This window comes from Heptranchias perlo, chromosome 3 (assembly GCF_035084215.1).
Source record: "Heptranchias perlo isolate sHepPer1 chromosome 3, sHepPer1.hap1, whole genome shotgun sequence".
Taxonomy (NCBI): Eukaryota; Metazoa; Chordata; class Chondrichthyes; order Hexanchiformes; family Hexanchidae; genus Heptranchias; species Heptranchias perlo.
Window position 1 is genome coordinate 62,296,701 of NC_090327.1, and position 26,904 is coordinate 62,323,604.

General features: G+C 46.2%; 1 protein-coding gene across 1 annotated transcript in view; it reads left to right on the plus strand.

The window, feature by feature from the left end:
• Nucleotides 1–447: 447 nt before the first annotated feature.
• The window catches only part of sntg1 (syntrophin, gamma 1), a 150,961-nt gene continuing 124,504 nt past the window's right edge, over nucleotides 448–26,904 (plus strand). Inside the window, exon 1 of the mRNA XM_067977096.1 lies at nucleotides 448–750. Coding sequence (XP_067833197.1) covers nucleotides 448–750 — 303 coding nt within the window. The remainder of the gene's footprint in view (nucleotides 751–26,904) is intronic.

Below are 26,904 nucleotides of genomic sequence, written 5' to 3' on the forward strand. Positions count from 1 at the left end.
AAACGCACTACGCGATATGTGTCGACTTTGGACTTCCTGGCCAAGATCAAGAGCGACCTGCTGTTCTTGCAGGAGTTCAGCAATTACCGGCAATGGTCGCAGCGGTGGGCCCACGGGCCGTCGATCTGGTTGGGAGGCAACGATTGCCGTGCCTCTGGCCTGGGGATTTTGCTGCGGGGGGGCAACTTCACCATCACCGAAGTAAAGGAGGTGGTGGGGGGTCGCTTCCTTGTAGCAGACGTAATGTACAAAAATGCTCCGCTCCGGCTGATCAATGTGTACGCCCCGGCTCTGAAGAACGAGCGGCTGGCCGTCTTCCAGCAGCTCCCACTGCTGCTGGCGACGTCCAGGCCGGTCATTCTCGGCAGTGACTTCAACTGCATCATCGATGCGGCTGGACGATCTGGCAGAGCTGACAGCAAACTGGACGCCACGTCCAAACTCCTGATGGAAGCAGTGAAAGATGCCAAGCTGTGCGACGTCTTCAACAACCCTGCAAAAGGAGCGGCCTGGTCCAGACCAGACGGGTCCGTCCGTTCCAGGATAGACTTCCTGTTTGCGTCCCCGACACTCAAGGTCAGATCCACCAAGGTCACTCCGGAGTTCTTCTCTGACCACTGCCTCCTCCTGGCCAACTGTCACTTACAGGACAATCAGAGAGTGGGCAGGGGGACATGGAAGCTGTACGTGAAACTGTTGACCACGGGAAACATTGAAGAACTGAAGAGGGATTACAAAGGTTGGAGAACCGTAAAGCCCCTCTTTCATTCCCCAGTGCGCTGGTGGGAAGCCATCAAGGCAAACATCAAGAGGTTCTTCATCCTCAAAGGTGTTCAGAAGGCGAGAGAGAGAGGCAGAGGGAAATGTCCCGACTCCAGAAAAGCATGCAGAATCTTCTCCTGCTGCAGTCAATGGGGATCGATGTCGGGGAGGAACTCAGAGAGGTGAAGGACCAGCAAGCCTCGCTCTTTGCCTCCGAGGCCTCCAAGATCATCTTCCAGTCCAGAGTCCGCTCCGTGGACAGGACGAGACTTACTCGCGTTTCTTCTTCCAAAAGGTGCACAGAGAGAGCTCTGTGATCAGCAGCCTGAAAGAAAAGGACGGCTCGGTCACGTCTTCGCAGCCCGACATACTGAGGATCTGCAAATCCTTTTATGCCGGACTGTACGACGTGAAGCCCACAGACAGCGCGGCCTCCCAATCCTTCTTGTCGTCGATCACGGAGGTTCTCGACGACAGCAAGCTGGAGAGTCTGGATCACTCGCTAACTCTGGAAGAATTGACAAAGGCCGTCCGTTCCTTCGAGAAGAGTAAGACTCCCGGAAGCGACGGCTTACCGGTGGAGTTGTACTCAGCTCTGTGGGACTGGATAGGCCCAGACCTGCTGGAAGTGTACGGGGGTATGCTTCTGGCTGGCAGCATGTCAGACTCCATGAAGAAAGGCATCATCACCCTCATCTACAAGCAGAAGGGGGAGAGGGAAGAAATCAAAAATTGGTGACCCATCTCACTACTTAACGTGGACTACAAAATTCTGTCCAAGGCCAATCGGGTCAAGTCAGCCCTGGAGGTAGTGATCCACCCCGATCAGACCTGCGCCGTACCCGGCAGGAAGATCTCTGATAGCCTGGCGCTACTCAGGGATACAATCGCCTATGTACAGGTCAGGGGGGTGAATACCTGCCTGATCAGCCTGGACCAGGAGAAGGCCTTTGACAGAATATCCCACACGTACATGATGGACGTGCTCTCCAAAATGGGGTTTGGGGAGGGAATCCGCAATTGGATCCAACTGCTCTACACAGACATCAGTAGCGCAGTTTCAATCAATGGGTGGGAATCAGAAAGCTTTCCAGTCAAATCTGGAGTCAGGCAAGGCTGTCCTCTCTCCTCCGTCTTGTTCGTGTGTTGCATCGAACCCTTTGCTGAGTCCATCAGGAGGGATGCGAGCATAAGAGGGGTGACGATCCCAGGCAGCGGAGGCACTCATGTCAAGGCCTCCCTGTACATGGACGACGTCGCCATCTTTTGCTCGGATCAGCTGTTGGTCCGCAGATTGATGAGCATCTGCGACCAGTTCGAACTGGCGTGGGGGGCCAGGGTAAATCGCACCAAGAGCGAGGCCATGTTCTTTGGGAACTGGACTGACTGATCCTTTGTCCCCTTCACTGTCAGGTCGGATTACCTGAAGGTGCTGGGGATCTGGTTCGGGGGGGCCGGGGCGTGCACCAAAAACTGGGAGGAGCGTATTGCCAAGGTGAAGCAGAAACTGGGACTGTGGGATCGATGATCCCTCTCGATCGTGGGCAAGAACCTGGTCATCAGGTGCGAGGTGCTCTCGGTGTTGCTGTACGTGACGCAGTCTAGCCCATTCCTTGTTCCTGCGCTGCGACAGTCACCCGAGCCATCTTCCACTTTATCTGGAGATCAAAAATGGACCGTGTCCGCAGGGACACAATGTTCAAATCTCCAGAGAGAGGGGGGAAAGGCTTGCCCAACGTGGCCCTCATCCTGATGGCCAACTTTGTGTGCGGCTGCATCAAGCTGTGCATAGACCCTCGGTACGCAAACACAAAGTGTCACTATGTGCTGAGGTTCTACCTGTCCCCGGTGTTGAGAAGGATGGGCCTGGCCACGCTGCCATGGAATGCTCCGTCCAGTTGGACCGTTCGCCCCACCTGTCCTTCGTGGAAAAGTTTGTGCAGAAAAACACCTTTGACCACAAGACGATCAGCAAGTGGTCCGCACAAAACATCCTCGAGACCCTGCGGGAAAAGGAGATGGTGGATCCTGTCGGTTGGTTCCCCGAGCAGACTATCAATGTCATTTGGCAGAATGCCTCATTGCCAGAGCTGTCAAACAAGCACCAAGACCTAGCTTGGCTGGTGGTGAGAAGGGCCCTTCCCGTCAGATCATTCATGCACTCCCGGTGTCTCAGCACAACCGCACGCTGTCCCCGAGGAGGCTGCGGTGGAGACGAGACCGTCACCCATCTCCTTCTGGAATGTGCCTTTACAAAGAAGGTCTGGAGAGAGATGCAGTGGTATCTATCCAGGTTCGTCCCGAGCAGTTCCGTAACACAGGATTCTGTGCTCTACGGGCTGTTCCCGGGGACGCACACCAAGATGGACATCAACTGCTGCTGGAAGACCATCATCTCAGTGAAAGACGCCCTTTGGTCTGCCCGAAACTTGCTGGTCTTCCAGTGCAAGGAGCTGTCCTCGACCGAGTGTTGCAGACTGGCACATTCCAAGGTCCAGGACTATGTGCTCAGGGACGCACTGAGGATGGGTGCGGCCGCTGCAAAGGCTCTGTGGGGAAAGGCAACCATTTAGAGCCTTCCTGCCACTGTATCAGGGGCTGAAATCAGGGAAAAAAAACCCTCGGGCAGAATGTAAAATTCAAACTTATGTAATGAAATGTAATGTAACTGTAATGAATCTGTAATGAATCATCTGTATTGACTGTGATGCAATGAGGCACCCTAGAGTGTCATGAACTGTAATTATGTACAATGTGTTCATTGAACTGTACTTGATGTAACCTGCAAATTGTATGATCTTTATTGTGTATGTTTGGAATGTGATATGACAATTGTATTGTATGTATTGCTGTAAATTTTATGAATAAAGTATATTTTTGAAAAAAACGATGGTGAGAAACCCCCTGTGAGAATAACACCACTGGGACCATTAATGAAGAAGTGTAATGTGTAATTTGTGACTGAAGATACTGTATTGAAGTTCTCGACATGGCTTAAGTGCAAAACTCAACAACGTATAGTGCTTCAACACAGCACTTAACACTTGGGCCAGGCTTGAGAAATGCCACACGCATGCGCGCCATCGGCCTGGCGGTGGTGTCAACATTCACTCCGATAAATAAAGGCGAGTGCCATTAGCCCCACCATTATTTTGACAGCAAAATCTGGGCTATTGTTTTCCAGTGTTGGGATGTACACATTTTTTCAGGCAAAGTGCGGTTGTTGGATGTACTGATCAGCCATGCAGCAACAATAAAAGGAAATTCTTATGTGTTCTTCCAGATCAAAGCATCTCCTAAATTATTTTCAGTTCTTTTTCTGCTAATTGGAAATTCATTTCAGTCTTCATTTTTATTTTGTACAGAAGAATGTCAATGCATCGAGGGATAAAATATGCAAGCAACTTTACATAATTTGCAATATTCATCAATTATGCATGCCTTCTTGTTCATTATAGCTTAATTAAAATTGCTCTGATTAGGCTGATGCCTTTCCCTCCGTGTGTTTTGCAGGCCAGCATTCTTCTCTGTGCTGTAGCACATGGATTTCAGGACTGCGGCTGAGGAGGTAGGTTCATTTCTGTCTTACACCTTGCATGTTGGACGAAGACAATAGGGGAAAAATGCTGTGCATGCTTTTTAAGGAGAAATGTTTGCTTGGCAAAATGTATCTTGCAAATGTACCTTGCAATATATTCAGAATGCTGCTTCTAGTGAATGCACTGAGAATGCAACAATGCAGCAAAATGGTTCAATGGCTTAGGCTTTTGGATGCTTAAAATAAGTTCCATTATTTCAGCAGGCGAGAGAATATAAAGTATCTTTCTATAATGAATTTACACAAAGGACAATGCAAATGATGAAGAAAAATATTGGAGCTGATGTAATTGAAACAGTTTTTTGTAGAGCGAGCAAATTACAGGGGAAACTGTATAAAATGGCCCAAAAATCATATAGCAAGTAATGAAACATTCACAATTTGTCTTTAAAAAAAAGTACACATTTAAGGATGTTGTATTGAGAGTAGTGCACACACAAATGCTCTTCTTCAAAACAGTGCCATGGACTCTTTTCCATCCACCAGAGAGGGCAGGTGGAGCCTCAGTTTAACGTCTCATCTGAAAGAAGGCACCTCCGACATTATAGCACTCCCTCAGTACTGCACTGGAGTGTCAGCCTAGATTTTGTTCTCAAGTCCCTGGAGTGGGACTTGATACCGCAACCTTCTAACTCAGATGTAAGAGTGCTACCAACTGAGCCACAGCTGACACCTTAACAGATGCAGAGGTGTGAGTAATGAAAGCAAGTCAGGGACAGGGGGATCAATAGCAATGGTGGAGTTGCATTCTTGGAGGCAGAAAGAATGAAGTACAGCTTCACGTGGAGCATAAACACTGGCATAGACCAGTTGGGCCAAATGGCCTGTTTCCGTGCTATAAAATTCTGTGTAATTCTATGTAGATTGTTGCTCTGGAGATGATTTGGTGTTGGCCTGGTACGGAAGGAGTGCCAGTCTGGATTAAGTTTTGAGTGCTGGTTAGTGTTGTTCTCCTAATATCCTGGTCAACATTCCTCCCTCAATCAACACCACTACAAACAGATCATTCATCTCATTTATTGTTTCTTGGACCATGCTGTGCATAAATACTGTTAAGTTTTCCAACATAACAACAGTGCACTTCAAAAATAATTAATTGGTTGTGAAATGTGTTGGGACATTCTGAAGTTTTGAGAAGGTGATATATAAATGCAAGTTCTTTCTTTACAAGGCAGCAATGAAGGTTGATGTTAGGATAACAGCAGAAAGCATCCTATTCAGACATGGTCTTGGATGAAATAGGGCAGTGTGAGTCAACTCCCACAACAATAAGACACCGAGGGGGAGAATTTAAGTTTTGGCAGGAGATCAGGACAACCACTGTGAAAATTGTAGATATCAGACTGCTTAAAGGGAGTGATGCATTGTAATGCACGGAGCATTCGTAATAAGGTAGATGAATTAACAGCGCAGATAGATAGTAACGGTTATGATATAGTTGCGATTACGGAGACATGGCTGCAGGGTGACCAAGGATGGGAATTGAACATCCAGGAGTATTCAATATTTAGGAAGGACAGGCAAAAAGGGAAAGGAGGTGGGGTAGTGTTGTTAGTAAAGGAGGAAATCAATGCAATAGTGAGGAAGGATATTGGCTCGGAAAATCACGATGTGGAATCTGTATGGGTGCAGCTAAGAAGCCAAGGGGCAGAAAATGTTGGTGGGGGTTGTCTGTAGGCCCCAAACAGTAGTGAAGCTGTAGGGGAGGGCATTAAACAGGAAATTAGAGACGCAAGCAAGAAGGGTACAACTATAATCATGGGTGACTTTAGTCTACATATAGATTGGTCAAACCAAATTAGCAATAATACTGTGGGGGAGGAATTCCTGGAGTGTGTACGTGATGGTTTTCTGGGGAAGCAACTAGAGAACAGGTGATCCTAGACTGGGTATTGTGCAATGAGAAAGGATTAATTAACAATCTTGTTGTGCGTAGTCCCTTAGGGAAGAGCGACCATAACATGATAGAATTCCTCATTAGGATGGAGAGTGAAGTTGTTGAATCCGAAACTGGGGTCCTGAATCTAAATAAAGGAAATTATGAAAGTATGAGGTGCGAGTTGGCTATGATAGATCAGGGAACTTTACTAAAAGGGATGACTGTGGATAGGCAATGGCTAATATTTAAAGAACGTGTGCAGGAATTACAACAATTATTCATTCCTGTCTGGCACAAAAATAAAACAGGAAAGGTGGCTCAACCGTGGCTTACAAAAGAAATTAGGGATAGTATTAGACCCAAAGAGGAGACATATAAAATTGCCAGAAAAAGCGGCAAGCCTGAGGATTGGGAGCAGTTTAAAATTCAGCAAAGGAGGACAAAGAGATTGATTAAGAGGGGAAAAATAGAGTATGAGAGTAAACCAGCAGGGAACGTAAAAACTGACTGTAAAAGCTTCTATAAATATAGTAAGAGAAAAAGATTAGTGAAGACAAATGTAGGCCCCTTACAGACAGAAACGGGGGAAATTATAATGGCAGAACAATTAAACACATACTTTGGTTCTGTCTTCACAAAGGAGGACACAAATAACCTCCCAGAAATGTTAAGGAACCAAGGGTCTAGTGAGAGGGGGGAACTGAAGGAAACCAGTATTAGTAAAAAAAAAGTGCTAGGGAAATTAATGGGGCTAAAGGCTGACAAATCCCCAGGGCCTGATAATCTACATCCCAGAGTACTAAAGGAAGTGGCCCTGGAAATAGTGGATGCATTGGTGATCATCTTCAAAAATTTTAGACTCTGGAACAGTTTCTACAGATTGGAGGGTGGCAAATGTAACCCCACTATTTAAAAAAGGAGGGAGAGAAAAAAAAGGGAATTACAGACCAGTTAGCCTAACATCAGTCGTGGGGAAAATGCTAGAGTCTATTATAAAAGATGTGATAACAGGAGACTTGGAAGGCATTAACGGGATTGGACAAAGTCAACATGGATTTATGAAAGGGAAATCATGCTTAAAAAAATTTCTGGAGTTTTTTGAGGATGTAACTAGTAGAATAGATAGGGGAGAACCAGTGGATATGGTGTATTTGGATTTTCAGAAGGCTTTTGATAAGGTCCCATATAAGAGGTTAGTGTGCAAAATTAAAGCACATGGGATTGGGGGTAATGTACTGGCATGGATTGAGAATTGGTTGACAGACTGGAAACAGAGAGTAGGAATAAACGGGTCTTTTTTCGGGTGGCAGGCAGTGACTAATGGGGTACCGCAGGGATCAGTGCTTGGGCCCCAGCTAGTCACAATCTATATCAATGATTTGGATGAGGGAACCAAATGTAATATTTCCAAGTTTGCTGACAACACAAAACTAGGTGGGATTGTGAGTTGTGAGGAGGATGCAAAGAGGCTTCAAGGCGATTTAGACAAATTGAGTGAGTGGGCAAATACATGGCAGATGCAGTATAATGTGGATAAATGTGAAGTTATCCACTTCGGAAAGAAAAACAGAAAGGCAGCGTATTATTTGAATGGTGATAGATTGGGGAATATTGATGTACAAAGGGACCTGGGTGTCCTTGTACACCAGTCACTGGAAGTAAACATGCAGGTGCAGCAAGCAGTCAGGAAGGCAAATGGTATGTTGGCCTTCATTGCAAGAGGATTTGAGTACAGGAGCAAGGATGTCTTACTGCAGTTATACAGGGCCTTGGTGAGGCCACACCCGGAGTATTGTGTGCAGTTTACTTGCCATAGAGGGAGTGCAGTGAAGGTTCACCAGACAGTTTCCTGGGACTGTCGAATGAGGAGAGATTGGGTCGACTCGGTCTGTATTTACTCGAGTTTAGAAGAATGAGAGGGGATCTCATTGAAACATATAAAATTCTGACAGGGCTAGACAGACTGGATGCAGGGAAGATGTTTCCCCTGGCTGGGGGGTCCAGAACGAGGGGTCACAGTCTGAGGATACGGGGTAGGACATTTAGGACTGAGATGAGGAGAAATTTCTTCCCTCAGAGGGTGGTGAACCTGTGGAATTCTCTACCACAGAAGGCTGTGGAGGCCAAGAACTGAATATATTTAAGAAGGAGCTAGATAGATTTCTAGACACAAAAGGCATTGAGGGGTATGGAGAGAGAGCGGGAATATGGTATTGAGATAGAGGATCAGCCACGTTCACATTGATTGGCGGAGCAGGCTCGAAGGGCCGAATGGTCCACTCTTGCTCCTATTTTCTATGTTTCTTTGTTTTGTTATATCTGGACTTGAATACTCTCATGCCCTCCTTGCCAGCCTCCTGAGCTGCATCTAACCTAAATTCCAACTTGTTCAAAACTCTTCCATCCACATCTTGTCCTGCACTATGTCTCGCTCATCTGTCACTCCTGTCCTTGCCAAGATCCACTGGTTCCTTGTAGCCCAACACATGAAATTCAATATTTTCATCTATAAATGCCTCCATGGTCTCATCTCAACCTACCCCTCCAACCTCCTCCAGGCTTACATTCTACCCTTTGTTCCTCTGACTCAGATCTCCTGCGCATCAATTCACCATCAGTGGAAGATGCTTCAGACATCTAGGCCCTACTTATTGGAGCTCACTTCTTCTCTTCTGAACTTTAAAAGCTTAATTGAAACCTTCTATTCAATCATATGTTTGGTTTTCTCTGCTAACTCTCCCACTTCTGCTCAGCATCCATTTCTCCACAGTGGATTAAATCCAGGAAAAAAATGTTGCTAGTGCTTTAAATAGGATACCCCAACTTCTCTTGAAGTCCAGTGGTGGTTTCCATTTTAAAAATCTGTACTTTGCTTCCATTTGTGCTCCCCTCCCTCATTGTGCTCCACTCCCTAGTCCCTCCTGCTGTGCTTTATTTCCATCCCTACCTGCTGTACTCCATTCGCAGCCCAGCCCTATTGTGCTTCAATTCCCAGCCCCCCCCCCACCAATGTGCTCTGCTCTCCGCTCTCACTACTATCCTCTGTTCCTGAGCCTCCACGTCCATTGTGCTCTGTTCTATGCCCCTTGCCATGCATTTTACCCCAGCTCAGAATGAAGCCATCGTGACCATGCTCCAGATTACCTATAAGCAACACCACGAGAGATTATCCAGTATGATTGAATAATATCAAATATAGAAGGGCATTTGGCGATAATTGGGGGCATACAGAAAGCAGAGAAGACATCGGGAAGAAGAAACCTGAATAGTTAAAAAAAAAGTCAGAGACAAACAGCAAGATATAAAATTACATTTTCCAAGAACATACTGGTGCTGACGAATCTTACTCACCGCCAGCACATTTTGGAAAATGATGGGCCCACTGCCCCCCGTTTTTGAACACATACTGCTGGTGGATGAGGTTTGTTGCCAGCAGTATGTACTTTGAAGAACACCGCATAGAGACAGAAATAAAAGAAAATCTATTGGAGCCACATACAGAACAAAAGTGGAATATAGACAGGAAGATAGAGAAAGGGAGACAGAAACAATTTAGGGAATAGGAAACAAGCAGAGAAACAATCATAGGAAGGAAGGAATGAGAAATTTTGAAAAAAAATTGCTTGTGAGTAACACCGTAGGAGATCACCTCATCAAGTAATGATGTATTGTGTGTTACATGGTATAACCCTTCTAACTCATTCTGAGCAATAGCTTGGGAGATCCTCTAATATATTTGATATAATATGCAGCAAATAACTCCCAGCTTGCTTTTTAACTAGGGAAGCAATTTCCCTTCCTCTGAAGAATTTGTAAAATTTTGCCCTAAAATAACCTCCCTATTAACACCTGACTAATTTCCCAAATGTATTAATAGTCCTAGAGTATCCATTAGCTCAACTATTCACACAAATGACAAAAGGGCTCCCCCTTTCCAGAGTAATGGAGGATGGTAATAATATCCTACCTCACAATACAATATATAATAATCAGTAACATCCACTTATCTCTCATCTAATTGCTGACTATTGACATTTTTCTTTCTCTTCCATTCATGAAAAAAATGCAATTCTTTTGAAGACAACAAGAGCCCACTTAAACAGTTCATCATATTAGCATTGCTAACTTGTCAAATTGTACACTTTATTTCTGTTTATCAGATATAGTTTTTTGTGAGTTTTGGTGGACAGTTACAGAGAGATGCTTGAAGTTCATACTACAGTCAGGGTGAAGTGACTGAGCTCTTATGGGCTTGGATAAGTCATGCTAAGGCATTGCTAGGGCAGGCAAAGTGTGTGGATAACTTCCCAGGCAGATATTCTACAGCCAGTGCTTGACAAGGGGAACGCAGATCAGACACAATATCCAAAATCTACCAGGTAAACTGCTTTATCCAAAACTTTAAAAACATGGCTCCATTTCTGTTCATTATGTATTGCAGCCTGATCTGTGCCATATATTAGGGTTCACTCTATATCAATGACTTGGATGAAGGGACCGAATGTCTGGTTGCTAAATTTGCTGATGACACAAAGGTAGGTAGGAAAGTAAGTTGCGAAGAGGACATAAGGGCCCCGATATTACCAGGGATGCGGGTTGGCAGCGGGAGGGCGACTGGACGCATGGGTAACCCGCCCAGTAAAATCCATCCGTTCTCCATGCGATCACGGGTAAATTGAAGCCACTTAACTTGGCTTCTGGGTTTCCCCTCGGAAACCTGTGCAGCGGGCGGACTGCACACCCGCATCGCAGGCTGTCAGCTGGAGGAGCCCTATTTAAAGGGGCAGTCCTCCAATGACTGATCCTGCAGCAAACAGCCACACAGCACCATGGAGCAGCCGAGGGGAAAGGCTGCCCCCAGGTTTAATGATGCCTCACTCCAGGTCTTACTGGATGGGGTGAGGAGGAGGAGGGAGATCTTCTACCCGGCGGACAGGAGGAAGTGGTCTGCCTCTGCCACCAAGAAGGCGTGGCTCGAGGTGGCAGAAGAGGTCAGCAGCAGCAGCAGCAACGTCTCCTGCACCTGGATCCAGTGCAGGAAGCGCTTCAATGACCTGACCAGGTCAGCCAAAGTGAGTACACTTACTCATTCTCCTACACTCCATCTTCCATATCATCGCCCCCATCCCACAACTCCTGCACTGCCAACACTACTCTATCACATCACTCCTCACACCCACTCAGAGCTCATCCTCAACTTAGCTGCACTTACTCACCTCCCCAGTAATCATCCCACCATGACCGCTCAAGACAATCCTCATACAATCTCATGGTTCTGTCTCATACTCACCCTCAGATGCATCTCTTTCACGGTCAGCCTCACCCAAACCAATGCATTCAGCGGTTGGCCACGCCACCATCCCTCACTCACGCCTCTCCACTTTCCCCCTTATAGGAGAAGAGAGTCCAGAGTGCACAGGAGAGGCGAAGACCGGAGGAGGGCCGCAACATCAGGTCGTCCTCATGGACGCGGAGAAGGAGGCTATTGAATTGAGCCACACCCTCGAGTGCCTGTCCGTCGGGGACGCCGAGACTGCCACCCGACAAACGGCTGGTGACAGAACTTTAACATTCAGCACTCACAATAGCAAATGTTGTTAACATGCCTTAGGAACATAGGAACATAGGAACAGGAGTAGGCCATACAGCCCCTCGTGCCTGCTCCGCCATTTGATAAGATCACAGCTGATCTGTGATCTAACTCCATATGCCTGCCTTTGGCCCATATCCCTTAATACCTTTGGTTGCCAAAAAGCTATCTATCTCAGATTTAAATTTAGCAATTGAGCTAGTATCAATTGCCGTTTGCGGAAGAGAGTTCCAAACTTCTACCACCCTTTGTGTGTAGAAATGTTTTCTAATCTCGCTTCTGAAAGATCTGGCTCTAATTTTTAGACTGTGCCCCCTACTTCTAAAATCCCCAACCAGCGGAAATAGTTTCTCTCTATCCAACCTGTCTGTTCTCCTTAATATCTTATAAACTTCGATCAGATCACCCCTTAACCTTCGAAACTCGAGAGAATACAACCCCAATTTGTGTAATCTCTCCTCGTAATTTAACACTTCAAGTCCGGGTATCATTCAAGTAAACCTACGCTGCACTCCCTCCAAGGCCAATATGTCCTTCCGAAGGTGCGGTGCCCAGAACTGCTCACAGTACTCCAGGTGCGGTCTAACCAGGGTTTTGTATAGCTTAACCAGGGTTTTGTATAGCTATCTATCTTCAGCACCTCAACATCTGTCATCATGCTTAATATTGCCTTCTGTTCTCTTACAGGGCCTTCAGCGACTGCTGTGACGGCGGAGGGCACTTCCTCAGAGGACCTACCGGCCTCTGAGGGGGCACCCACCAGCGCAGATACACACACCTTGGTGGGTCTCCCTCCTCACTTAGTTGGGGTTGCACGTGGTGAGTCACCACACACATGTGAGCACGAGCAGATACTGGTGACAGGGGCAGCTGTGGATAGTCCGCCTCGGTGACAGCACTCTTCTCCAGGCTCTGCTCAGCTGGACACAGATGCTGAACCTGGGGGCCATTCTTTAAAAGGAGAATGATCAAGGGGCAGCAGCAAGCGACGCCCACATCCCATGAACGAATAAAACAAAAACAAGGATTCACACATGTCCTCCAAACTGTCGTCCAGCAGGGTGGTAGGAGTGATGTGGGCCTGGCCCAGGAGAGGGATGATGGTGAAAGGGGACATGGAAGTGGGGCGCCACTCAAAGCGCTCCCACGTCTCACCCGTTGCCCCCTTCTCAATCAGTACCCACAATGTTGCCTCCTCTCCAGGTGGTCAAGTCTGCCCCTGCACAGATGCAGGTGGAGCAGTCTTTGGAGGGGCCCTCACGGGCACTGAAACCCGGAGGGTGTCAGCCCAAAGCATTATATTGTCACCACTACTGCCACATCTTGGCCATTCTTGACTGGCTTGTGCAATAAGTCCCTTTCATGAGGTTCACCAGGAACACCCACACTTGATGCCACCCATTGGGTTACTCTACAGTGGGTGTATGTGTAGTTGCACGACTATTTTGTGCAGGTGGCGGGGGAGGGGGCTGGTGTGGCCGCTCCTCTGTCCTGGTGGTGAGGACTGGACTCTTCACACAGTCTGATGTTAGGAGAACCGTTCACATATCAGTGACTCCCTGGCCTCACAAGCAGCCAGGTGAGCCGCTGTTCTGCCCATGGGTTGCTCCTCCTCCTCTGCCTTCTCCTTTTCGTCCTCCTCCTCCTCCTCCTCAATATGGGTGGCAGATGTGGATGGGGCCTCCCCCAGCCGCACCCCTCTCTGTTGTCCAATGTTGTGCAGGGCACAACAGACGACTCTAATGCGTCCCACTTTGTCTGGTGCATATTGAAGCGCTCCGCCAGAATGATCAAGGCACCTGAAGCGCATCTTGAGCAGCCCTATAGCATGCTCAATTGTAGACCTGGTAGCGATGTGGCTGTCGTTATATCGATGCTGTTGCTCGGTGGTGGGGTTCCTCAGAGTTGTCATAAGCCACGTGTGCAGGGGGTATCCCTTGTCCCCGAGGAGCCAGCCCTTGCAGATGTTCGGTGCGTGGAAGAGGGGCGGGTTGATGGACTCCCGGAGGATGAAGGAATCGTGGCAGCTGCCAGGGTATCTGGCGCACACGTGAAGGAATCTCTTGTGGTGGTCACAGTTGAGCTGAGTGTTGATGGAGAGATAGCCCTTCCTGTTGATGAACAGTCCTGGCTCTTGTGGAGGTGCTCGTATTGCTATATGGGTGCAGTTGATTACACCCTGCACCCGTGGGAAGCTAGCCACAGCGTGGAATCCCACTGCCCTCTTTGTCTGGCTGAGGTCATCAATGGGGAAATTGACATAGTGCGAGGGCCTGCGAAACAAGCCGTTGGTGACCTGCCTTATGCACTTGTGTGCAGACGACTGAGAGACCCCGGTGATGTCCTCAGTGGCACCCTGGAACGATCCGGAGGCGAAGAAGTTGAGGGCAGTGGTGACTTTGACAGCGACAGGTGAGAAGATGCTGCTCGGCCCAGCCGGGAGCAGCTCGGCATGAAGGAGGCTGCAGATGTTTTCGATTACCTGGCGACTGAACCTGAGCCTCCGTATGCACTGCTCCTCAGAGAGGTCCAGGTAGCTGAGCCTTGGTCTGTAGACCCTGTGGCGAGGGTAGTGCCTCCTGCGACGCCGCTCTCTCTGTTGTTGCCCTCCGTGCTGTTGTGCAGGTGCCTGTGGTGCAGCACTGTGTTGTGGAGCTCCACGTGGCGGAGGTGGACGGCGTGCCTGGCAAGGCTGGTGATGTTGCTCGTCCTCGGATGAAGTGATGAATGCAGCCATGGCGCCCCCCATCCTGACGATGTGTGTTTGAGGGGGTCCGCAAAGTAGGTAAATGTTGTTTGCACAGCAGAGTTTAGGGTATAAATTAATAATTTTGAGTGGAAAGACAAAGGTGTTGCAGCCAAAACTTTGTCTGAAGTGACAGAGTGCCCTGCTGCAATAAATGAGGTTTTCCCCCCACCTGTCAAATAATCCTTTGTATCTCCCACTGGCTGCTGGCTGAAACACGTCTGCTTCAACAGGGAGTGTTTCCCACAGCACGGGAAACACGCTGAGGATCCTTCAAAATTTCACCCCTGCCAAAATCTCCAGTCAATGAGGTCTGTCAAGTACCTCAACTACCTAGATAAGTATCTAAATTGTCATCCCGCCGGCTTTAATTGCTGGTGGGAGTCCCGCATGCGGGAGCTGCGCGTGCATCCCAACGCATCATTGGGGAAACCGGAAGTGAGCGGGTTGGAGCCGGGCTCCGAACCCGCTCCAGGATTCTGCCATTTTCGGAGCCCCCCGCCCCCAATGCACTCGCTCGGCCATCCGAAATTCGGCCCCAAGGAGTCTGCAAAGGGATATAGATAGATTACGTGAGTGGGCAAAAATTTGGCAGATGGATTATAATGTGGGAAAATGTGAACTTGTCCACTTTGGCAGGAAGAATAGAAAAGCAGTATATTATTTAAATGGAGAGAGATTGCAGAACTCTGAGGTACAGAGAGATCTGGGTGTCCTAGTACATGAATCACAAAAAGTTAGTGTGCAGGTACAGCAAGTGATTAAGAAGGCAAATGGAATGTTGTCATTTATTGCAAGGGGAATGGAATATAAAAGTAGAGATGTTTTGCTACAGTTGTACAGGGCATTGGTGCGACCACATCTAGAATACTGTGTGCAGTTTTGGTCTCCTTATTTAAGAAAGGACCTAATTGCTTTGGAAGCGGTTCAGAGACGGTTCACTCAACTGATTTCTGGGATGAGGGGATTATCTTATGAGGAAAGGTTGGACAAGTTGGGCCTGCATACATTGGAGTTTAGAAGAATGAGAGGTGATCTTATTGAAACATATAAGATCCTGAGGGGATAGAAGGGGTAAATGCTGAGGGGATATTTCCCCTTGTGGGAGAGACTAGAACTAGGGGCCACAATTTTAAAATAAGGGGTCTCCCATTAAGATGGAGATGAGGAGAATTTTTTTCTCTCAGAGGGTCGTGAGTCTGTGGAACTCCCTTCCCCAGAGAGCGGTGGAGGCAGGGTCATTGAATATTTTTAAGGCTGAGTTAGATAGATTCCTGATTAACGAGGGAGTCAAAGGTTATAGTAGGTAGATTGGAAAGTAGGGTTGAGGTCACAATCAGATCAGCCGTGATCTTATCAAATGGCAGAGTAGGCTCGAGGGGCCGAATGGCCTACTCCTGCTCTTAATTCGTATGTTCAATCAACCTAGAATTTATATCCTATTCGGGATGTGTGATATAAGGTTGCAACGTATTGTTGATGATATTAGTGGACATGCACTTAACACATTCATATAACATTCCTCTATCTGCTGTTTTAACAGCAGCATTAATTTCTCTATTTTAAGCATGTATATTTTTATTACTTTTACCTGCAGGGCAATGTATCAGTAAAATTCTTTCTTAATGCTTCGCTTCACTTTTGGGGATGGGTGGGAGGGAATCATCATATGTTTTCTATTATTTGAATAAAATTGTTGCAAATGATGAAAATCTGAAATAAAAATAGAAAATGCTGAAAAACAGAAAATGGGGTTTTGACAACTCATGTTTCCTATTTTAGAGATTCGTTAATCTGCTTTGTATTCCAGTATTTCTATCACTTTTCCTTTTTTACATTCTAACATTTACCTTGGTGACCATCATTTTGAGACTTCTTTGTATTGGGATGGGGTGGGTTGGCATCTATTGACAGTCTTGTGCAGACAATCAATCACTTTGGTTCCTTGAGATTTTTTTCCCCTCACCCTGCTGTCCTCGGTGGTGTGTGAGTATCACAGGAAAGGATTATGGGCATGAGTGGACTGGGGCAAAAACTAGGAAAACCAATGGGAGTGATTATTTACTTTTTCAGTGGGAGGCATCAACAAAAAAATGTGAAGTGGAGCTCAAAAGAACTAGGCTATCTTAGTGTGTTATAAAATGCTGGAAACACTCAGCAGATCAGAAGATCTGTAGAGAGAGAAACAGAGTTAACATTTCAGGTTGATGACTTTTCATCAGAACTGGAAGATGTTAGAGAGATTAACAGTTTTTAAGCAAGTACAGAGCCGGGGAAAAGAGAGCGGGAGAGGAAAGAACAATGGGGAAGGTCTGTGATGGGGTGGAGGCCAGAGGCCAGGAGTGATTAAATGACAAAAGGGACGATAGTACAAGGCAAAAGGGGGTGGTAAGGGGACAGTAAATAAGCAAAAGATGGGTCTAGAGGTGTAAATGGTTGCAGCAGAATTGTAAAGGGGGAGGGAAGCATGAAAAATCTAGCAAAGAGGAGAAGGCTCGCGTGGCCTGGGAATATGGCGGAGAAAGGCAGGTAGACCCCAGGGGTGCTGTCCACCCTGCCAACCGTGTACTGATCGGGGATCCCCAGCCCAAGCATCAGCCCACACCTCCTCCACTCCCAGTAGCTCTGCTCCATTACTGTTGTCTGAGAATGTGCTGCTAGTTTAACAGCTACAAAGGCTAACATTGCAAAAAAATCAACCTTGCTTTTGGAAAAAGGGCTTAAAGTAAGAATTTTGGAGTATATATTTAGTTAAGAAATACACTTAAACCCTGTGATGGCATGTAGCCCATTTAATATCATATCCTGCTTAAAGTTGTACAGATAGCTAAGAAGTTGCACATAATGAGAAAATGCCTTCTCTATGCAGCACAGACCAATGGTTAGAGAATTTCTTGACTACACAATATGTTGGAGTTACTGAATCCTGATTGAGATGCCTCAGGGAAGCCTGGTATCTTTTGGTCTTATCAGTGAGTGTCAGATCATCATTAAATACAACCATAATGTTACATACTGAGTGGTGAAGAAATTGTTGGGGCATAATGGTTTGTATTACATGTGGTCTGGGAAACAAGTTTATTCACAATGTTTTATTTTTGTTGGAACTACTTTCATATTTTAAACTTGTATTGGTATGATGGATGCACATATCCATTGTTCCTCATCTTCCACATCAGTTTGGCTCAGTTGGCAGCACTCTTACCTCTAAAGATAGTGGGTTCCAACTCCACTATGAACTTGAGCATGTAATCTAAACTGACTCTTCAGTGTAGCACCAAGGGAGTGCTGCATTGTCGGAGATGCTGTTTTTTGGTTGAGTCATTAAACTAAGATCTGTCTCCCTGCTCAAGTGGATATAAAAGATCCTGTGGCACTAGTGTGGTGACCAACATTCCTCCCTCCACCAACACCACCAAAATCAGATTAGCTGGTCAGTCATTCATTTGCGGTTTGAGGGACATCTCTGTGTACAGAATGGTTGCCACTTTTACTCACATACAACAGTGACTGCACATTAAACGTCATTGATTTCGAAGCACTTATAAATGTCCTGAGGATGTTAAGATACCATATAAATAAAAATGATTTCTTTCTTTGTCTATTGCTTTCTATATTTCTACCCACCCTACTTTATTCCACAGCTCTACCATCCAACTTATCCTCTGCCTCTCACCACTCTCCCATATTGCCTGTTCTTTCCAACACATCGCCCAGCTTTGTAGCTTATATCTCCGTTTCTTGATGTCTCATCTCCATCTTGCCATTTTACCTCTTACCAAGTGCCTCTGCACCTCACCACTTGCCCAGCAAACTAGTTCCTCTCCATTTCACCGCATTCCTTCCTAGTCTATCCCTCTAACTTGCTGAATTAACTCCCTACTTGTTCTTCTCCATTTCATCGTTTCTTTACTGAACTCCTTCAATACCTGAATCAAAAGCAAAATACTGCAGATGCTGGATATCTGAAATAAAAACAGAAAATGCTGGAAATACTCAGCAAGTCAGGGAGCATCCATGGAGAGAGAAACAGAGTTAATGATTCAGGTCGATTACCTTTTGTCAGAGCTGGAAGAAGTTGAAGATTAAACAGTTTTTAAGCAAGTACAGAGCCAGGGAAAGGTGGGGGGGAGGGGAGGAAGGGAAGGGAGGAAAGAACAAATGGGAAGATCTTTGATAGGGTGGAGGGCAGGAGTGATTAAATGACAAAAGGGATGATGGTGTAAGGCAAGGAGGGTGGTAATGGGACAAGTAAAGAAACAAAAGATGGGTCTAGAGGAGCTGTAAATGGCAACATCAGAACCATTGCCAGCACCTGCTGAAAAAATGGGAGCAGTGGTTATGATCAGACGTTATTGAAATCAATGTTGAGTTCGGAAGGTTGTAAAGTGCCTAATTGAAAGATGAGGTGCTGTTCCTCGAGCTTTTGTTGAGCTTCATTGAAACAGTGTAAGAGGCTGAGGACAGAGAGTTCAGAGTGGGAGTGGGATGAGTGGAAGGTCAAGGTCACGCTTGTGGACTGGGCAGAGGTATTCAGCAAAGCGATCACCCAACCTGCATTTGGTCTCCACATTGTAGAGGAGACCCCATTGTGAGCAGCGGATACAGTATACTAAATTGAAAGAAGTACAAGTAAATTGCTGTTTTACCTGGAAGGAGTGTTTGGGGCCCTGGACAGTGGGAAGTGAGGAGGTGAAAGGGCAGGTGTTACATCTCCTGTGCTCACACGGGAAGGTGCCGTTGGGAGGAGAGCTGGTGTTGGGGGTGATGGAGGAGTGGACCGGGGTGTCGTGGAGGAAACAGTCCCTTGGGAATGCTGAAAGGGATGGGGAAGGGATGATGTGTTTGGTGGTGGCAGAAATGGTGGAGGATTATAAATTGAATGTGAAGGCTAGGGGGGTGGAAGGTGAGGACAAGGGGGACCCTATCATGGTTCTGGGATGGAGGGGAAGGGGTGAGGGCAGAAGTGCCGGAAATGGGATGGACACGTTCACGGAACTATCTTTCTTCCTATCTCGACTCTATTTTTTCTCCCCTCGTCCAGTCTCTTCCGATGTCCTCTGCCACTTTAGCAGTTTCCAGTTCCCTGGCACTAATTGTCTCCTGTTCACCATGGACGTCCAGTCCCTCTACACCTCCATCCTCCACCAGGGCGGCCTGTGGACCCTTCGCTTCTTCCTTCAACAGAGGCCAACCAGTCTCCATCCACCACCACCCTCTTCCGCCTGGCTAAACTTCTGTTACATTGAACAACTTCTCCTTTGACTCCACTCACTTCCTCCAATAAAAGATGTCGCTATGGGAACCCATATAGGTCCCAGCTATGCTTGCCTTTTTGTGGGATACGTGGAACATTCTTTGTTCCAGTCCTACTCAGGTCCCCTCCCTCACCTCTTTTTCTGGTACATTGATGACTGTATTGGTGCCGTTTCCTGCTCTCGCCTCGAACTGGAAAATTTCATCTACTTTGCTTCACATTTCCACCCTTCCCTCGCCTTCACATGGTCCATCTCCAACTCTTCCCTTCCCTTCCTCGACTTCTCTATCTCCAATTCTGGGGACAGGCTGCCAACCAATATCTATTATAAGCCCACTGACTCCCACAGCTACCTTGATTACACTTCCTCCCACCCCGCTTCCTGTACGGACTCTATTCCCCTCTTCCAGTTTCTCCCTCTCCGTCGTATCTGTTTTGACAATGCCACCTTTCACACCAGTGCTTCCGATATGCCTTCCTTATTCCTCAACTGAGGATTCCCCTCTACTGTAGTTGACAGTGCCCTCGACCGTGTCCATCCCATTTCCCGCACTTCTGCCCTCACCCCTTCCCCTCCCTCCTAGAACCATGATAGGGTCCCCCTTGTCCTTACCTTCCACCCCACCAGCCTCCACATTCAGTGTAACATCCTTCGCCATTTCTGCCACCTCCAGCATGATGCCACAACATTACACATCTTCCCCTCCCCTCCCCTTTCAGCATTCCAAAGGGCCCGCTCTCTCCACGACATCCCGGTCCACTCATCCATCACCCCTATCATCTGCTCTCCTCCCCATGGCACCTTCCCGTTCGAGCGCAGGAGATGCAACACCTGCCCTTTCACCTCCTCCCTTCCCACCATCTAGGGCCCCAAACACTCCTTTCAGGTGAAACAATGATTTACTTGTACTTCTTTCAATTTAGTATATTGTATTCACTGCTCACAATGCGGTCTCCTCTACGTTGGGGAGACCAAATGCAGATAGCGTTTGCTGAACACCTCTGCTCAGTCCACAAGTGTGACCTTGACCTGCCGGTTGCTTGCCATTTTAATTCCCCGTCCCACTCCCACTCTGACCTCTCTGTCCTCGGTCTCTTACACTGTTTCAATGAAGCTCAACGGAAGCTCGAGAAACAGCACCTCATTTTTCCATTAGGCACTTTACAACCTTCTGGACTCAACATTGATTTCAATAACTTCAGATCACAATCACGGCTCCCATTTTTTCAGACAGCAGGTGCTGGTAATGGTTCTGATGTTGCCATTTACAGCTCCTCTAGACCCACCTTTTGTTTCTTTACTTGTCCCATTACCACCCTCCTAGCCTTACACCATCATCCCTTTTGTCATTTAATCACTCCTGCCCTCCACCCTATCACAGACCTTTGTTTTTTTTTTCTTTCCTCTCTCCCTTTCCCTGGCTTTGTACTTACTTAAAATCCGTTTAATTTTCAACTTCTTCCAGTTCTGACGAAAAGTTATCGACCTGAAAAATTAACTCTGTTTCTTTCTCCACAGATGCTGCCTGACTTGTTGAATATTTCCAGCACTATTCCCTTCAATATTTGTTTCTTTTGACTGCATCCTTTTAATTTCATTGGTTTTCCTTCCATGTCGTCTTCTATTTGCCCTTTACTGGCCTCTCCTGCACCCTTTGGCCTTTGTCACTCCTTATTAAACTCCTCAACTACTATCACAAGAATGCCATCTGAAGCTAAGTACCGTGTAACTTGCCTTTTTTGCCTGACAGTCGGCTTGTGTTACTTTGTGCATCTGACTCCTCCAGCACAAGGATTTTATTTTTCATGAAACAAGAATAACAATTTTGTGGAAGTGACCGAGTCCTGAATCCGGAAATGTAAAGTCAACATGTGACAAGAATAAAATGAAGAAATTAGTGAGTTATGGTCAAATAGGGTACTTCTTTATGTTGGTTCTCTGGCTTGTGGGTTATGAAATCCATTATCACGCAGTTCATTTTTCATCAAAACATCTTTCATCATTAGTTCCATATTCAACAATTCTCAGATGGTCCTGGAGGTTCAAAGTGTCACCAGGACTGTTGGAAATGATAGTTCCAAAAATATAAGTTCCCGTGAGCCTGATCAAACAATGCCACATTTTAGCAGAATGTATCATAATCAGTAATGTTCCTTGCAAATAATAATTCTTCAACAGACTGACCCTGAACTGGCAGAAAGCCAAACTGGAAAAAAAAAGCTTAAAATGCATCACATCTGATATTTGCACGATACAGAATGATTAAATGATACATAGTACACAGTTCTACAGAAAAAATAAAACAGCAAATAAAAAGATGGAATTTTTTTCTCCAGAAATAATCATGTTTTAGTAAATTGCCTGGGGTTTGTCTCAGTTTTTAGCATTGCTGGAACATTCTCCTTGCCAAAAGATCTTTAATACTCCCTGGAAGGAATATTGCCTTTGCCTACATTTGCTAATTTCAATGAAAAGATAGACATCAGCATTAACCAGTAAACACCACTTTATGCATGGGCATGTTTTCTGATGTTGTTTAATGGCAATAATGTCAATTCTGGTGTTAAACTGGCAGAAAACGGGAAATAAACTCAGTTTTTCCTTTTCTCAGCTACTCCCCGATTTCTGCGCCAAGAAAGGAGTGCAATTGGTAATAAACTATTTTTTGAGAAGTCTGCTATTTGCTTGTTAAGGCCTTGTTAGTGAGCTTTCAAAGAAAAATTGGGCAGGTTTCCAGTGGGTAAATTAAAATGATCAGATAGGAATTATCTCACCCATTGAAGTGGAGTTAATTCAAAAATTGAACAACTTTGGCAGAGTATCCATTCAACGTGATTTTTTCTGCAATTGTTACATTAACTAGTTCTGTGTTGCCAATGGTTTGAGAAGACTGGTGTCTAATCATCCACCCCATCAACTACCATCGGAATTTTAAACAGTCTATTGCACTGCGCTCATTGGCACTTAATCAGCTGAGTAGCACTGGCTGAAGGGCACTTCAAACAGATGAGGAATTAAGTGTTTAAAAGCTCCAATGCGCTGCTTCACTGTATATTTCATTCTCCTTCATGCAAAATTAAAAGTCCCAAGGTATGGATGTTTAAATGAATTATTACAAGTACACAAGAGGCCAGAACTAATCAGGAAGTTAATTTAAATATAGTGTAAATATTACAAGGCTGTACTCCCAGTGCAGTCTTGTGAGCTGCGAGTGCAGATCACAGAATCGACCCTATAGTGTTAAGTGACCTATTTGTGATGCCCTTCCTGACCAGCGAGACTGTGCAGGTGTGGATTTTTACAAGATATATGTTTCAAAATTCAATACAAGTTAGAGAAACAAATCTTACACCCGGTTTTTAAAACATTAATTATAGTTTGCCCTTTGGTTCTGATTTTAATATTCAAGCGATTGATTACACACATTAAAGCAAATGCTTTTATTCTAATGCCATGGATCTAAAAATCAGTCCTTCAAAATCTGGAGATGTCCTTGCCACTGAATTGTGATGTACTGATTCATTGTTCTGCTTAATTTCCTACAGTTACCTGCTCTCCAGAGCTGGATTAACACCTTTGCCTGCTATTGACTAAGATGTGGAGATGCCGGTGATGGACTGGGGTTAACAATTGTAAACAATTTTACAACACCAAGTTATAGTCCAATGATTTTATTTTTAATCCCACAAGCTTTCGGGGGCTTTCCCCTTCCTCAGGCGGTGTGGAAATGACAATTTCGAATCCTTCGCATTTTAAGATCACATAACAAAGCCTGGTGATTACTGCCCATTGCCAAGGCAATCACAGTGAGCAGACAGAAAGGTGTCATCTAAAAGGCCACTGAATATACAACCCCCCCAAAAAAAAGAGAGAGAGACAGAACGAAGACAGTCAATGACCCGTTATATTAAAAACAGATAACATTTGTTCGCTGGTGGGGTTACGTGTAGTGTGACATGAACCCAAGATCCCGGTTGAGGCCGTCCTCATGGGTGCGGAACTTGGCTATTAATTTCTGCTCGACGATTTTGCGTTGTCGTGTGTCTCGAAGGCCGCCTTGGAGTATGTTTACCCGAGTAAACATACTCCAAGGTACTTCGGGTAAGCGTACTCCAAGGCGGCCTTCGAGACACACGACAACGCAAAATCGTCGAGCAGAAATTAATAGCCAAGTTCCGCACCCATGAGGACGGCCTCAACCGGGATCTTGGGTTCATGTCACACTACACGTAACCCCACCAGCGAACAAATGTTATCTGTTTTTAATATAACGGGTCATTGACTGTCTTCGTTCTGTCTCTCTCTTTTTTTTGGGGGTTGTATATTCAGTGGCCTTTTAGATGACACCTTTCTGTCTGCTCACTGTGATTGCCTTGGCAACGGGCAGTAATCACCAGGCTTTGTTATGTGATCTTAAAATGCGAAGGATTCGAAATTGTCATTTCCACACCGCCTGAGGAAGGGGAAAGCCCCCGAAAGCTTGTGGGATTAAAAATAAAATCGTTGGACTATAACTTGGTGTTGTAAAATTGTTTACAATTGCTATTGACTAAGTAAGAGGTTGTTACATCATTTGAGAGATGCAAAATTAACATTATTGTCCTGATTCCTCAGGTTTCTGTCGCTTATGCTAATGGAATCTTGAAAAATTAAATATTTGGCATTTATTTTTTGGCACTCATAAACATAAGAACATAAGAAATAGGAGCAGGAGTAGGCCATACTGCCCCTCAAGCCTGCTCTACCATTCAGTAAGATCATGGCTGATCTTCGACCTCAACTCTATTTTCCCACCCGATCCCCATATCCCTCAATTCCCTTAGAGTCCAAAAATCTATCGATCTCAGTCTTGAATATACTCAATGACTGAGCAGCCACAGCACTCTGGGGTAGAGAATTGCAAATATTCACGACCCTCTGCCCACTCACTTAATCTGACTATATCCCTTTGCAGACTCTGTGTCCTCCTCACAGCTTACTTTCCCACGTAGCTTTGTATCGTCAGCAAACTTGGACACATTACACTCGGTCTCTTCATCTAAGTCATTAATATAGGTTGTAAATTGCTGATGCCCAAATACCCATCCCTGCGGCACCCCACTAGTTACAGCCTGCCAACCTGAGAATGACACGTTTGTTCCTACTCTCTGTTTTCTGTCCGTTAACCAATCCTCAATCCATGCTAATATATTACCCCCAATCCCATGAGCCCTAATCTTGTGTTACAACCTTTTAAGTGGCACCTCATCAAATGCCTTTTGAAAATCCAAATGTACTACATCCACTGGTTCCCCTTTATCTACCCTGCTAGTTACAGCCTTAAATAGATTTGTCAAACATGATTTCCGTGAAAACATAAAACCGTGTTGACTCTGCCGAATCATATTATGATTTTCTAAGTGCCCCGTTACTACATCCTTAATAATAGATTCTAGCATTTTCCCTACTACTGATGTCAGGCTAACTGGCCTGTAGTTCCCTGTTTTCTCTCTCCCTCCTTTCTTGAATAGCGGGGTTACATTTGCTACCTTCCAGTCCAAGGGGACCATTCTAGAATCCAAGAAATTCTGGAAGATCAAAATCAATGCATCCACTATCTCTGCAGCCACCTTTTTTTTAAACCCTAGGATTTAGGCCATCAGGCCTAAAACTTTTTCTTTACTAATCTTAATTACTTTAAGTTTCTCCTTCTCATTAGACCCTTGGTTCCCCACTATTTCCGGTATGTTTTTTGTGTCTTCAACAGTGAAGACAGATATAAAATATTTGTTTAACATCTCTGCCATTTCCTTATTCCCTATTATAATTTCTCCTGTCTCATAAAGATGAGGGATGTTAGTGCTGGAGAATGGAACACGTCCCAGTTCAAACTCCTAGGGGTAAATTTTAATGGGGACCCGGGAAGAGGGTTGGGGGGGGGGGGAATTCCTGATGGGATACCTGGAAGTACTGGTTTCCTGAACGTTCTTGTTTCCTGGACGTCCTTACGATTTTGACGTAAGGACGTCTTTACTTTTTTTTCTGTAAGTTTCCCGCCCGACAGGCCAGCCAGATTGACAAGCTGGCTGTCAGTCGGACAGAAGAGCACCAGGGAGCAGATGCCAGCAGCTAAGTCTTAGGTGGGGGGGGGTCGAGGGTCATCGGGGGGGTTGGACATCAGGGGGTCGAAGATCGTGGCGGGGTTTGGAGATCGTGAGGGGGGTCGGAGATCATGGGGGGTGGGTTCAGAGATCGTGGAGGCAGACTCAGACATGGGGACGGCATCGGCTGATCGTGTGTTTGGGATCGCGGCAGGAACCTCGTTGGGCCTGGAGGAAACACTCCTGCTCCTCCTGGCCCACAAGCAGTGCAATAAAGGCACTTATCTGCTGATCCGGGCCTTCTCGCTTCCTCTTACATGGTGTGAAGCAGAAGGCCCGGGAATCCCGGCCCTCAGGAGTTAAAAATAAACAACCTGTCAAAATGGAGGCCCGCAGCCTTCTTAAAAGATTTTGCTGACTTTTTTTTTTCGTTCATGGGATGTGGGCGTCGCTGGCAAGGCCAGCATTTATTGCCCATCCCTAATTGCCCTTGAGAAGGTGGTGGTGAGCCGCCTTCTTGAACCGCTGCAGTCCGTGTGGTGAAGGTTCTCCCACAGTGCTGTTATGTAGGGAGTTCCAGGATTTTGACCCAGCGACGATGAAGGAACGGCGATATATTTCCAAGTCGGGATGGTGTGTGACTCGGAGGGGAACGTGCAGGTGGTGTTGTTCCCATGTGCCTGCTGCTCTTGCCCTTCTAGGTGGTAGAGGTCGCGGGTTTGGGAGGTGCTACCGAAGAAGCCTTGGCGAGTTGCTGCAGTGCATCCTGTGGATGGTGCACACTGCAGCCACTGTGCGCCGGTGGTGAAGGGAGTGAATGTTTAGAGTGGTGGATGGGTTGCCAATCAAGCGGGCTACTTTGTCCTGGATGGTGTCGAGCTTCTTGAGTGTTGTTGGAGCTGCACTCATCCAGGCAAGTGGAAAGTGTTCCATCACACTCCTGACTTGTGCCTTGTAGATGATGGAAAGGCTTTGGAGAGTCAGGAGGTGA